This window comes from Danio aesculapii, chromosome 19 (genome assembly GCF_903798145.1).
Source record: "Danio aesculapii chromosome 19, fDanAes4.1, whole genome shotgun sequence".
NCBI lineage: Eukaryota > Metazoa > Chordata > Actinopteri > Cypriniformes > Danionidae > Danio > Danio aesculapii.
In genome coordinates, this window is record NC_079453.1 from 39056979 (window position 1) to 39072373 (window position 15395).

Genomic DNA, 15395 nt, shown 5'->3' on the forward strand with positions numbered 1-15395 from the left:
TTGGCATTTCTGTGTGGAGTTTGCATGTGCTCCTCGTGTTCTCGTGGGTTTCCTCCAGGTGTTCCGGTGTTCCCCACAGTCCAAAGGCATGTGGTATAGATAAATTGAATTAACAAAATTGGCCATAGTGTATGTGTGTGAATGCAAGAGTGTATGGGTATTTCCCAGTGTTGGGTTGTGGCTGGAAGGGCATCTGCTGCGTAAAACATATGCTGGATAAGTTAGCGGTTCATTCCACTGTGGCGACTAATAAAGGGACTAAGCCTAAAAGAAAATGAATAAATGTATTTACATATTAATCTGCATGTTACTTTTAGGAATTGTTGAAATGTTGTCGAGAAATAAATTCTGTAACTTCTTAGGCTTTTTAATCTAAAATTTACTAAATATAAAACACTTAACAACCACGCACAGTTCTTATTTTAAGGTCTAGGGTTATATTATAGTTTGCTGGGTTAATAATCAATTATAATTTTAGCCAAACTGATTTACCATGAGTAGGGTTACCACAGGCACAGTATTATGTACCACCATTGTGCATTTAAACATGCCATTCATCCCAGTTCAATGGTTTGAATGAAATGTGCCTGTTAACAGACAAATCCACCCACAGTGGTGTCATGTTGTCCCTACAAATTAACTGAGTATTTACAGTATCTGGAACAGATCCAGGTACATCAGCCCTGGCTTCTGGCCATCTTCAGCTTAGCCATTAACCCCTACAGTGCACTTGACCATCACAACTAGCTTTGTCCTATTCCCTAAATTTATAGGTTTTCTTACTGTTAAATAATTAGTTTATTTGTAAAGTTAACTCCAAACCTCCAAACAGGTCTGACTCAGGTTGCCATATCTTTTCCAATTGATCCCACTTGGGGTTTTCTGAAAACTGACCCCGAAATTTTGGAAAAGTCCTATTGACTTTACATTGGAACAAACTTTGAGACCTCAAAACTTTGCGCCAGACTGTCATACCGACTTAAGGTTGGGCTCATTAAACTCAGAATATCAGTTTGATAAGCTTTCAACTTTCTAGCCACACAGTAGCAACCACTTACAGCACCCTAGCTACTTTCCCATAGACTTCCATTGTAAAAAAAACTGCCACTTAGAGGTCTGCATTAGAGGTCCACTTACAGATTTATTAGAGGACCCGACCAGATTTATTGCGACACGGGAATAAATATCAGAAAAAAATGCAGTTGTGGTCGGTAACTCTGGTGTAATTTAAACGAGAGCGGGCGGTCTAACAATATAGCGCTTTCTTTTGGTAGTGCCCAATTTTAATGTAATGTATGTGTTTAGTTTAATGTAATGTGTTTTAATGTGATTTTGTAACCCAGATCTAAATTTAGAGGGAACGGTTGGGTTGGGTAGAAAATGAGGCGGGTTGGGCAGCGGGTGAACAAAGACTGAATACTGTGGAAGCAGTCGGGTGCGGAATAAAACCTGGTGGGAGTGGGAGTAAAACCATTCTTGCTTAGATTTCTACTACCATTGACTTTACATTGGACACACTTACAACATATCATGGAAAGCATGGAAAGCTAACAATATACTAATCCATATTAGAACCATGCTAATTCATACTAGAACCATGCTAATTTATGTTAGCAACGGCCTAGGAACCACTCAGAACACCCTAGCAACCACATAGCAAGAAACATGCCAATCCATACTAGAAACATGCTAACATAAATGTAGTTATCTATCTATGCCAACTGTTTCAAATGTCTTAAAAACTACTTCAATTATTTAAACTTTAAAATTTCTTCAAACTTTCAGACTGGGCTTCCTCAAACCACCATAAAGCTTGTCTTCGAACTTTACTTTTTTAATTATTATTTCTTATTATTATTACTGTTAATAATAATAAAGAATAAGAATTTAAGATAATCAGTGTGATTTTTCTGGGACTCTGTATAACATTTCTAAATGAATTATAGAAAAAATTATTTTAGTAATTGTATCCTTACTAGAGCATATTGTCTCTGATTTAAAACAAGCTCAAATGCAATAGTTGTTTTAATGGCCAGATATTCAGCACAGCTATGCCCTCACGTCTCTTGTGATATATTGTGATTGTAGATGATATTGGCATATGTTTCCATTTTGGCCACATGCCAAGGTATATGAATGCATGCCTATGTGTGTGTGTGTGTTGGACAGGAGTCGGTCAGAGTGCTTGTGGTCTGTTAATGTTACAGCTTGGCTAATTTGTTCCGTGGTTTGCTCTCTGTGTTGGTGGTTAGCAGGGGGTGAGTATTGTCCTTCATTACCCTAATCACTGTGAAATGACTCCAACAGACATTATCCAGGCCTGAATATAAAGAGGGTGTACATATCACTCATCACATATTAGGAATTAGTACTGAGAAAGAACTAGTTGGCAATTTTTTTTTCTTGTGTTAAATGATAACTAAAAGGTTAATAGGTATTAGTGTATTTGCTCAGTTTAACATTTATGAATTGTGTAAACTAATGTATGATATTATTTTGTATCGTTAGCATTATGTGAACATTTTATTCAGTGTTGTGTTAATCATGCTGGCTTGTTTTGTCAACATTTTGGAAATTATTTACTTGTATGTAAAACTTGTTTGTGTTTTATTTTGTTCTTTATGTACTGTATGTTCAGTGTTTAAATATCATTTATGCATAGTTTAGTTACAGTTTTGAAAAGCTTAAAGAGCCCCTATTTTGGGTTTTTATAAACGACCTTCCATGGAGTGCATAACACAGCACAGCACAGTTTTTCAAGTGAATGAAAACATCCAGCTGAGGTTTAAACCTGAAAGCAAACCATGTTTAAAACGATCAATTCTTTAACGAAATAGTCGAATAAATTAATTGTGTTGGGTTTGGATCTTTTGCCTGAACGAGTCGATGTCGATACAATACATTTCCAAATATCACCACAGTATAGCCAACCTGGAGCTGTGTTTGTTCCTGGCATTTTTCTGATTTCTTATACAATAACCTACGCTGCAACGCGGGATTAGACGGCTGTTTTTTATTAAAGGAAGGAGCAGCAGAGACTATTATGTATGGGACTTTGTCAGTTACTGTTCCAGTTCAAATGTACCAGGTTCTTCTTCCTCTGGATCATAACATGTAAGTGTAATTCACAGCAGTCACAGCAGACTTGGGCCCTGTTTACACCAATACGTTTTCGTTTTAAAATGCATAAGTTTTGCTACGGTTACGCCATCCGTCCACACTATGCCGGAGTTTTCGCTGCTGCACTGCTAAGTGTGGATGGGGGAAAACAGAGACATCTGAAAATGGAGGCGTGGCTGCAGACGTTGGCCTATCTGATTGGGGCTTTTTTCCTCAATATTAAGTAGCCTACACACAGTTCAGTCTTGCATCCTCTACTTGTAAGTTCAGACTTTGCAAGTTTGATATGAAAAACAAACTCCCGAGGGCATGTCGGGTAAGTTCACATTACCCTGGCTACGTTGTTTCACTTTCTTAACAGTTTAATGAAAACATGATAAAAGGAGCTGCCTATTTTCATTTTGATATTTGCAACTTAACAGACACCAAAAATGTTGAGGCGTCGTATAGCTGCATATTTATATGACCATCATCTTCATGCATATTTATAACAAAACGAAGCCGATAACATTACTGCCTCCTTTCATTTTCATTGAAAATACCCTGTCCCTTTCACTGAAAATCAGTTTTATTAATCAATAATGTCCATTATAAATGTTTAACGTACAAGAAGTTTATACAATATAGGAAATAAAGGCAAGCAATCAGTCAAATATCAGTCAAATAATATATTAATCTAACTTATCTTTGCAACCAGCCAAAACACATTACCCGAGAACAAGTAATAGATTCAAAAGACCAAAGTCTAGGAATATGTTGTTAGATAGAGACAACAAGATGAATTAAATATCACGTTTAACAAATATAGTGAGATTGGATCCAGTGATAGATCATTGATGAACAGGCCAACGTGCACAGCTCTCATATGGGTAGTGCTCAAAGCATGCTGGAGTGCATGCCAGAGTGTGTGTTTGTGTGTGGTCACGTGATGTGTGTTTTCAGCAGTCTTATGTAGACGCAGAGTTGTTCAAAAAGCTGGGTGGTGGTTGCAGATCGTTTTCAACGTACTAGTGTAAACGGGGCCTGGGTCATCGGGCCAATCACAGCAGATTAGCCTCATGCAAAGGAGGGGTTTGGGAACAAATTAATCGCTGAACAAATAATATGGGAGTTGTTGGCATAATTAGGTAAAAATAAACGCCTAAAATAAGACAATGAAAGTGTTTTTTGAACTTGCATGCATATCAGTCAATTGTTGGAGACCCCAAAACATAAATATGACCTTTTATAATGCAAAATAGGGGCTCTTTAAGTTGTCATGGAATAATTTTATTATTACTATGACCTAAGATACATTTACATTTGGAAGACTTTTTCCCAAAGTGACCAACATTGTATTGAATGCACACATTTTATTAGCCCTTGCTTTCCATTGGAATCAGACCCTCAACCTTGGCATAACTTCTCTATGCCATAATTCTCTATACTATTTGAACTACGTGAAGGCTCAAGGACATGCTGATTTGACATACTGCTGTTCATATAATACGAAAATAGGTAAATTTAGATGCAGGGTTCATCTTTTTAAATCCCTCTGTAATTCTGTCACAGTATCTTGAGTTTGGTTGCTATAGATTGACAGGCCCCTGATGTTTATGGAAAGTTGCGTTTTCCCCAGTCTGTTTCTGTAATGACTGTTGAGACGGCATCTCATAGCACTCATAACACAGCACCCCTTCAATGGTATGAATATCATCAAGGTCAGAGAGAGCTCACATTAATTATTCATGAGGGTTTTTACTTCTCTCATTTGGTTGTTTTTTTGCCACACACTCTCTCGCTGTCCCTCCAATCGGATTTAGACGTAACATGTTCCCTTTCTCCTGCTTTTCTTTCACACTCACAGCGATATCTTTTCTTTGCATCTTTTTATACCTTTTGGTCACAGCTGGTGAAGTAACTGTGGTGTCTGTGCATCTAGCAACCAATCCCAAATCAACAACACGCACACAGACTCACCACAATGATGCACACACTTCTTAACTCAGCCCCCGGCACCTACCCCAGTTCCCTATTGTGTGAAGAATAGTGCAACCCTTGATAGCGGGGCAAAGTGATAACAGAGAGTGATTGCAGGTGGATGCTGGATTAGTAAAGGAGAGTGAGGCTGTATGAGCGAGCGAGGGAGAGAAAGGGAAAGGAGGGGGGAATGGGAGGTGCTGTATCAGCCAGGCTGAGCCAGGACGCAGTAGCCGCACAAGCAGCGCGCTGAGCTGAGGGATCTATTGTTCCTCTGGCTTTTTTATTTTTTCTCCTCCACTCAGACCTCATTCTTCTCCACTGACCCAGAGAACACAGTGAAGAAGAAAGAAAAGGAGGGGAAATAGAGGAGTTAGGAGAGAAAGAGAGGGACAAGTGGATTACCTTTCCTGGAGGAACCGCATGCAGAAGAGTGAGAGGGACAATAGCAGGCACACTTTCCCCTGTGCCGCATCTTCTCGTGCGTACATCTCCTGCTGAGTGTGTGTATCGTGCAGGTCTGTTTGGCCAGACTTGAGCTGTGTGGATCTATCTGGCCGGGCTAAAGCCATGGGGCTGGCCAGCAGGGCGCCAGGGAAAGGGGGCACTTCAGCAGGGGCTCTTGCTTCCCTCTTCAGAGTAGCTCTGCTCTTTTTTGGGCTTTGGGATGTCCAGACACAAACAGTCGCTAACACAAGACCCACCTACATCTGGCAAACAGGTACGGCTGTTTTATCTAAACACAAGAAAATCTTGAGTGTTGCTTGGTGTTTGAAGTGTTTTGTTGTGTTTCGAAACAGGGTTGAGAAATTGATGCTGATACCAGAGTCTTAGATTGTCCAAGTGAAAGTGCGTTCATTGCAGGCTACTTTTAAAAGACTGTGGTATTTTAGGCATGGATTTAGATTAAAGACATCCTCACACTGTTCAGCGATATTTTCATAATGTATGCTATGGTCTTTGATTCACTGCTAAATCTCTATCATACTTTCCATTAGAGTCCATTCTATGAAAGGCATAGTTGATTCCCAAAAGGAAGCAAGAACTTGGTTAGTGCAATAATTAAGTACTTTAGTATACCTAGAGTCATGGTAGTGAATACGTAGTAAGCTTTCTAAACTCTCCATTTGACAAAAAAAGACTACTATGATTCCCCAAACATCTTATACAAGCTAGGATGGTATGTGAATATTGGAGACGTATGAAGTAGCTGCATAGTCATGCTGTGGATTGGAAATGTGCATAGTGGAATGTAAAGCAGTAGGTTATGTGGAGGTTGTCCTGTTTGGGGGTGGTGTCTGTACACCTATAAGAGGTGTAGATTATCCATGCATAGGACATCACCAGCAATGGAGGTTGGGGGATGGAAAAGCCTCAGGAGTCTGTTTCGGGTGCATGCTGGGATGAGGAGGGGTTGAACTAACTGGGAGGCTGAAATGGTTCTTCTGGACTGGGTGCAGATCAATGGGTCATTTGACAAGGGTCTCAGGCAGGAATGAATGGAGAAGCCCTGGATCAATGAAGAGGGTGCAGTGGGGCCACTGGTGTCCTGCTGAAGTTGATCAATGCACAGCTTCATGGCTGGACAGGATTGAAGTCCTGCAGGATCAATGGTACATTCAGAATTCTCTGGGTGAAACTTAGAAGGAGCCCAATAAATGCATAGGGTGCAAATCTTGAGAATTAGGTGTTTGATAGATCCATAGACTGGGTGTAGCTCTACTCACCATTTATTTTGATAACTTGCATGATGTGAGAGTTCTAGGGGAGACATACTAGTTTAAGAGCATTTAGTGTGGTGTAGTGCCTGTCATTTTCTTTATAGTGTGTCTACATTAAACATGTTGTGTGGTGTATCATGACTGCAGTGGTCCTGGGAATATCACTGTAGCGTGGTGCAATATCATGCCCCCACTAATGTCACTGAGTGCAAGAGATTAAACATGGGGTGAGGGAGGACAAGCAGATTGGCTGAAGCAAGTTAACCTACATAGAGCAGAGCCCTTAAATACACCCAAAGTCCTCAAATTAAACCCAAGTATTTGGTAAACGCTTGACCTTAGAATCTCAAACAAGGGTAGTTAAGCAAACTCCAGGTTTTTGTGGACAGAGGCAAATCCATCTGTGTTGATTTCTTTACATTTGCCTCTAGAGTTTTTCCAATAATGCAGTGAGTATTTTTGTGTTTTGATATGGAGCAAAGCAACAAAAGACTAGTACAATTGTTGGCCAACAGTATCTGCAGGGCTCATATGGGACCACAACCATTTTTTTGACGAGTGTGCTATAAATTGTGTGACTATGACAAATGGTACTAGTAGTGTGCATCAGTAAAGAGGCTGATGTTTACTAGTCAGCTGAGAGTTTATTCTACAAAGAATGTTTCCTTTAGTTGCCTATTGAAAATGGTAGGATAAGTATATTTAAATGAAAGACCCTAATACTTGGTGTAAACCTGCAAGCTGTCAATCATCTATAATTGATGTCCATCCTGTAGGATTTGACATTGCAGTTTCTTTTTATATGTGCCTGTTTTCAGTAGTGTGAGATTGTATTTAAAGACTCTAGGGAAGTATCTGGCCCAGTTTATTGCCTTGCATCTTCAAACCTTCAACTGTAAACAGTACCCCTTTTAACACCATTGTATCTGTGAAGGGCATTGTGGGATCATGACTTCATTTTGTAGAGTTTATTGCAAGTTTCATTGCTGTTCAATGCACAGTGTGTCATTTCATTTAACTGTATTGTTTTCTCTTCCTGGGGTTTACCTCTGTGTGGCTGTCACTCTTCAGGGCCTCTATGTGGGCCATTCCCTGCCCTACAGCTGCCTGGAATAACACATACACACTGATCTTAATCGACAGGGTTGAACTCTCTCCCTGGCCAGCATTGTGCCTAGTGGTTGTGTACATGTGGGAAGAAGCTATTGAGTGTGGCAGGACCCTTCCCCCATTCACCCCACCCATCCAGTCCACCAGATGAGACATCTTTTATTCCCTCGGAAAGTGTGAATCTGCCTTTACTACCCCATTCACTAATATCCACCCTTATGTTTCCTTTTTTCACCACCTTTCACCTTCTCTTAAAGCATCCTTTTCTTTAGATTGACCTTTGACCCTGTGGTTAAAAGGGTCTTGGAAGTGCATGTCAGTGCAGGAGAACATAGGGGATGTATCGGTGGCAGGAGGCCAAGTGTCAAGCAGTTAAATCAAACATTTTCACTCAGTCAGACTTCTATACTTAAGATAGCACCTTAGGACTGCACAGCACGACTCTCTTTAGATTCTTGAATCATAGGGAAAAGGCATTCATGAGCAACTTAGCTTCTGAATGTGTTTAGATATGGCTAATCATGGAGAAAAAATAGAGGAGGAAAGCATATGGAAGTGTACAAACATTCCCTAGGCGATCAAGCTGTAATTATGCCCAGCCATCAGCCGGAATTGTGCTGTGGAGCCAGAGTTAGACATAACCATTATGAAGAAGGATGAAATGGAGTTCTCTTTCTGATTCATCAAGGGACAAATTGCAGCTGCTTGTCTGAGTACTTTACTTGAGTATGGTCCAGCTGCTCATAACAACCTGCCTGACAATTTACACCCACACTGAATGCTCCGCCTCATAGAAAAGCCTTGTCGCATGACTCTTTTAGTTGTCTTTTCGTTTTCATTTTCAATGCCTTTCTTTAATTGCACGTGTCAGTGTTTTCAGCCCTACCGGTTTGCTCTAGGTCAACTCGTCCTGCTGCCGTTTGTTGGTCTTAGGTTAGCATCTGTGTGCTCCCTTACTCTATTCTTCTTTTTTCGTTTTGGAGAGCGAGGGGAGAATCCTGATGAGTGCTCACCAAAAGATGACAAAAGACAGACTGACAGCGTGATTTGTTCCACTTGCCCCCTTCTATCTTTTCTTTTTCTTCTGCTCAGACATGCACGCTTGCACTCACGCACCTCATTAGTTTGCTAAGAATGGATTGCAGCCTGCCTGTGTGTGGGGGAGTCATTGTAATTACCTGGGTGTGTGGCGCAAACCTTTTTTACACATCTAAAGGCAACTTTCTGACAGAAGATGCTGAGAAGGCAGCTTTTTTTCATGGAAAAAATTTTTCCTCAGACATTGGGCCCTATCATACACCAACGCAATAAGGCGCAAGACTTGTATGGCGTGGTCTGTTGCTATTTTCAGACCAGCGAAACCCTAATTTTCATGTTTTGCGCCAAGTTGTGGACTCATGGGTGTTCTGGTCTAAAAAGGAGACTGCGCCATTGACCAACTAAAAGCTGGTCTAAAGTCCAGCGTAAATGCGCCTATGCGAATGAGTACACATCGCTTAATGCACAAGATCTACAGCAATACACTAATATTTGGGCGGGGGGTGGTGGGGTGGCGTGGGGGTTGAAATCTTTCTTCTTAACAAACTATATTAAATATGTAAGGCAAGGCAAGTTTATTTATATAGCACTATTCATACACAGTGGCAATTCAAAGTGCTTTACATAAACAGGAATAAAAGAGACAAGCATAAATTAAATAGTAACAAACAATTTAAAAACAGATGAAAACAGCGTAGAGACAGTTTTTCCATATTCCAAAAACACCGGTGTATCATATTTTTTTCATTTTACTCTGAGACTTCCCCATTCTGGTAATCAACCCGCCACACCCCACCCCTCACCCATTTTTGGTACCTATTAATCTTTTGGACATCTCCAACAAAATCGATTTTTCACCTAAAATCCGAAAAGTTCACAGAAAAGTTGTAATTACGCTGCTTTGTAGGCTAATGGATGTCTTTAGTGGAGTACCCTGCAGCTAGAGGTCAAGGGGCCCTCACAAGGGGTACAACACAATTTCTTTACTCAAAAGTAAAAGAGTAAAGTAAAGAGTAAAAGTAAAGTAAAGAGAGAGTAAAGAGGTCAAATGGAGGAGGCTCACGCCCGATTCACATGGGGCTTCAGCATCAACGTAATAGAGGGCGTGTCTGAAGTTGGGGCTGACGCGATCGTCATAGCATTGTTAGCCAACGAAATAAGTCTGCAATCGGCTGCTGTCTGAGCTGGGGTATTTGCATAAAGCAATCTAATTGGCTGATGCTTCCGTTGGCGCTTGAAAAGTTGAGAAATTTCCAACAGCAAGCAACCCCGCTGAAGCAGTGCTGACGTACCTACAATTCAGTTCGGCAACGCTTTGACATCACCCATTCAAAGTGAATGGCACTTCATTCTTTGTCCTCGCGCAGATCATCGTGCAGATTGCGCAGTTTTATCGCTAGTGAAGCATTCAGTTTTTCCATTTTTCCATCTTTATAAAGTCCACTATCTAAATAGCAAATGTGCCATGGCGTAACGCAACTGACTCTTAAAGGGAATGAGAGATGAGACTCTGATTGGTTTAATGCACGTTTTGCTCAAAACACACCCATAGCTTGTTAAGAGAAAAAGCACAACCCAGTTAGACCATGCGCCAGAGTGCAAACTAGATTTTTCCATCCTTTAAAATAGCAAAAGTGGATTTAGACACACCCTTAATGCTTTTGCGCCATGCGCTTTAGACTCATGCGCCTAGATCATTAAAATAGAGCCCATTGTGTTAATTTAGTTTGTAACAATTAAGAAACTGATGGTGATTTTGAAATGAATTTAAGAGTTGCCCTTTGATTTCAGGTCCTTGTCAGATAAGCTTGTAACTGATGACAGTACTAAACACATAAGCTGAATAGCTCAGTGTGTTCCTGATGCTTTTTTCTCTCACTCACTACAGCTCACGTTCCTGCTGTAGGCTGCTTAGCTTTCCTGAAACGTGCAAACGTGGAATGGGATTGCACTCATTAGACTAAACCGCTTTAAATCAACACCTGAGTCACACACTTCCTGTCCAGTTCTACATCCTAGAAGCCTTTTATACATATAATTCTACAAACAGAGATATGTATTTTTTTTTCTATTGTGTTATATAATTGTGTCTGAGATTGTGGAAGCTGTAGTGTTTATGTCACCTGCTCACTTTTCCATCCCTTACTTTTTCTCTCTTTGTCTATCTGTTATGTCTTAGACACACACTTGAGTGCCAAGCTTGTCTCAGAGGAGCTGATCGAAATAGTCCCATACTTTATCGCATAGCAACTTTTCAGATGGAGATATAAATAGCAGACAGGTTGAGCCATGCGGCAGCTGAGCTCCGACTGTAGATCCATGCTACAGACACTAATGGGAAAGAACCTGGTGGAGGCGGGAGTGAAAGATGGAGAATAAACAGGAACAAAAAGCCGTTTGTCATTTTAGTTGATTCTTTGGTGGTGCTCAAATTTTCACAGCGTGCTTGGATAAACGCAATTGCACTGCTGATTGCTGTCACGAAAACAATGAAACACCTGCAGCTTTTGGCATGGGCAGCACAAGTTGGCACTTTAGCAGAAGCTAAATAATGCCTCTCTCATAGGTAACCTCAAGGTTTAGTCTGGTTTTAATTATAGAGACAGACAAACAAACACCAAGAAAAATCCTTGTGGATGAATGCAAATGTTTTCACCATCGATACTCACCTATTTATAATGAAATTGTATTCTCAACTGTATTATAATAATTTTGCCCTCTGGTGTTCTCTCCACATTTGTGATGAGAGGTAGATTTCCACCAGGTTCACTGTTGTAAAAGCTAGCATAATAAAGTGAGTTTTGGGGCGTCAGTGTGGATTTCCTGTCTGTCTAATCAGCTAACGGTAATCTGACTTAATCTTTCTGAATCCAAGAAGCGTTGAAATTGAATACCAAGTTGAAGTAAGTTCAGGACCTGTACTTGCTAACTATGAGGAATGTTTGAGTGTTGCAGAGCCATATGCATCTCGAAATATCAGCTTTCTGTCCTTGAAACTGAATGTGAACTCGACAAATTAATTCATAAACTCAAACATTTTAAAATTTCTGGCATGCTTGCATAATAACAGTATGACATTTCTGAAACACAATTAACCAATTTTATTTCACCTTAAGTAAAGTTATCAGAATTTTCCAAGTGTTTACAAAATGACTTCATGCATTTTGGTAATGTCTTAACAGTAATAATTGAGTGTTTTAAAATTTTTGAAAAAAGATACAATTTTTTGTCTCTGTGCAATCATATTTGTGAAAATGGTGAAATTAGGGCTGGGCGATAAAATCGGCATCGCTATTGTCAATAACGCTAAAAAAAGTTTGGTATGAAGTATCGCAATTGGAATTTTAAACATTGCGATTAGCTAATCACAAGAGGCTGCAATATGAAATATAAATTAAACTTCCCCCACCCAGAGCAATGTGTCACTGCCGTCGGTGTGGGACAGTTTTACTAGCCATTTAAGTGAGCACACTTTCGTTCTGCCCAAACAGAATTGCTTAACCGAACTGTGCGGAATGCCCACGATAAAGTGGGATGATGGCATTTGCCGCTTCAGAAGCATTACTAAACAAATTAATATCAAAGAACAACAGTACATTGATAAAATGGGAATATCTTGGTTTCAAAGTCACAGACACCAATTAAAAACCAGGTAATTTTAAGAGCTGTTGCAGAATTGTTGCCACCGCACGGGGAAAAACAACAACCAGCATCTAAAAAAAGCACCACAGCCGGCTATATGAGTGTCTTGCTAAAAAATGAACAAAATATTGCCAGTGACACTCAATTTAGTAGCTACCAAAGTAAAATTACAGAGTTTGCTTAAGTTCATATCTTTACAGTTCATTTTTTAACTAACACTCACGGCATTTTAGCAGTAAGAAGCTACAATACAGATTATTGAGCTGAAGCTTGACTACAAAATTAAATCACAAATCAAACCGAAATTGCTATATTTGTCAAAAAAACCGCAATTAGATTTTTTTCTCCAAATTGCACAGCCCTAGTCATAGTTTTATTAAAATGTGGCTGCTAATGTGCACCTTGGAAGGAATGCCAATAAGCTTAGGGTGTAATTTTGTCATTTCCAATGGAGGCGTGCGACTTGCACGATGGGCACATGGTGAAAAACATCTGAACTTTTCAGAATGCCTCAAGCGCACCTCGATTCATAATTCGTAAGTAGAACTAACCAATCTGCTTCGTGCTTTGTATAAACATGCACATTTCGGTAATAATGGTAAACTAAATTACCTCAGACAAACACAGCGCATCCAATCACTGCAGTGCTTTTTACATTTCTCCATAAACTTGCATCAGAGCAAGTTTATCATCCTCTGAGAAAACGGTTGATGGTCACCTATAGAGACGCCAGGGGAGCGCACTTTTTCAGAATAACAACACATGCAAAAATGAGTACTGTATAGTAGCAGTGAGGAGATTGTAAATAAAAAAGGATGTAAGGATGTCATCAGAGTGGCTTTTTGGTTTCTTTTCTTGTGCATCCCAGCCACCAGCTCCCCATCTGAAAGAGGTTTTAGCATAGGGGTAATAAAGACATTCGACTTCAGAGTTTCCGATGTTGCAATATGTATTTGAATAATGATGGTTGGATCCTTTAATTGAATGCTCAGATTTGATTCTCACAATTGTTTTGTATACAGAGTTTGAGGTTTACTGTATTATTATTATTATTATTATTATTGACACCTTAAAGATGTTGATCTACCTTTACCATTGAACACACTTTGTAACATTTTATTTATCAAGTTTAAGAGGTTTTTAACAAGTTTATTTTATTATAAAGAGGTATAAAGAGATATTGTTTAAATATTTTTGGTTTTGACTATTAAAACTATTTGCTTTAGTAATGTTAGTAAAATAAAATAAAGTGGTTACATTAAAAAACCCTAATATTCTTAAATGTAATGTTAAAAAATATTCAATAATTATCAGTACCGAATGATACGAAACATGATATTGTGATAATTTTTTTGCAATATTGCCCAGCCCTAGGTGAACTCATGCACATATTCATAATATGTACAGTACTTTGACAGGAATGAGTACTTGAAAACCAAAACAGCAATGGTGGACTCTATGTAAACTGACACATTGTTTTTCTTTACAATATTTTTTTTGAATCTTCATGAATGAGGATCATCAATGCAATGGTGTCATCTATATGTTAAGCATTTTAAAAAACAACAAAAAGGTAGAAATGCAATTGCAAGGTACATTGGCAGAAGTTGCAGTTTGCTGATGTGAAAGGTTAGCATCAAACGGCATCTCATCAGATATCCACTTAATCTGCCACCCACTCAACACATTCTATTTTTGTATCCACACTTCCATTCTCATTTTCACATCTTTTATACTTAACATGCACCGGATTTATGATCATTTATAATGAAATCCAGTGGAACATGTCTAGATCTCACATATCTCTGTTTCACTTTTTTGTCACACTATACTTCACTTTCTTGGAAGGGTTTAGTTCAACGCATGAATATGATTGAATGAATAAAAGATCTTGTTATGTGGCTTGAAAGTGATAAAAGATGTGGATGGTATTTATGACAGGGTGTTCGCGGGGTCTTAAAAAGTATTAAAAGTTGATAAACTAATTTAGAGAATTTTAAGGCCCTTTAAAAAGTCTTAAAGGCTGTTACAAAGTATTAATTTTTGCATGATTTTTTTATTATGCAGTTGTATAATTATTGTTGTATGCTGAAGTTTGAAATTTTGGGATGCTGTGTAGTTTATGAAATCGATAAAATCCTGCTATATTTGACGTCATGTTGCTTTTACTTACTGCTGTAACCAAGGCAACACCATTATTTCTGCTGTTCTATAGGCGAAACCTGCAGGATTCAAATTTTTATTCAATATATGAATGATGTTTTAGTTTAGGATTAGTTTCTTACAATCCGTATAGTGAAAATACTGTAAATTGATTCAATTCAATTCGCCTTTATTTGTATAGCGCTTTTACAATGTAGATTGTGTCAAAGCAGCTTCACATAAAAGATCACAGTAAATTGTAATAGAGTAGTTCAGTTTTTAAAGTTTAAGTTCAGTTCAGTTTAGCTCAGTTCAGTGCGGCCCAATAATCGCTACCAAGAGTCCAAACACTGACAAGCAAATCCATCGATGCGCTGCTCCACAGATCCCGAACCATGCAAGCTAGTGGCTACAGCGGCAAGGAAAAAATTTCATCAATTGTCGAAAGTGAAGAAGAAAAACCTCGAGAGAACCAGGCTCAGATGGGTTTATGTCACTAATGTTACCAGTTGAAAACTTAAGTGGTGAATAGGTCTTGGGTATGTAAAAGTATGTTTGGAAAGAGTCTTAAAAAAGGTCTTAAAAGGTATTGAATTTTACACTGTGATTCCTGTATATACACTGTATGACTTGGTAATTTGTGTGTTTTGGTAAAACGGTGAA

General features: G+C 39.1%; 1 protein-coding gene across 1 annotated transcript in view; it reads left to right on the top strand.

Annotated features, from left to right (window-relative positions):
• The first annotated feature begins 5333 nt into the window (after window positions 1-5333).
• Window positions 5334-15395, top strand: part of thsd7aa (thrombospondin, type I, domain containing 7Aa) — a 268864-nt gene continuing 258802 nt past the window's right edge. Inside the window, 1 exon segment of the mRNA XM_056480189.1 lies at window positions 5334-5800. Coding sequence (XP_056336164.1) covers window positions 5650-5800 — 151 coding nt within the window. The 5' untranslated portion in view covers window positions 5334-5649.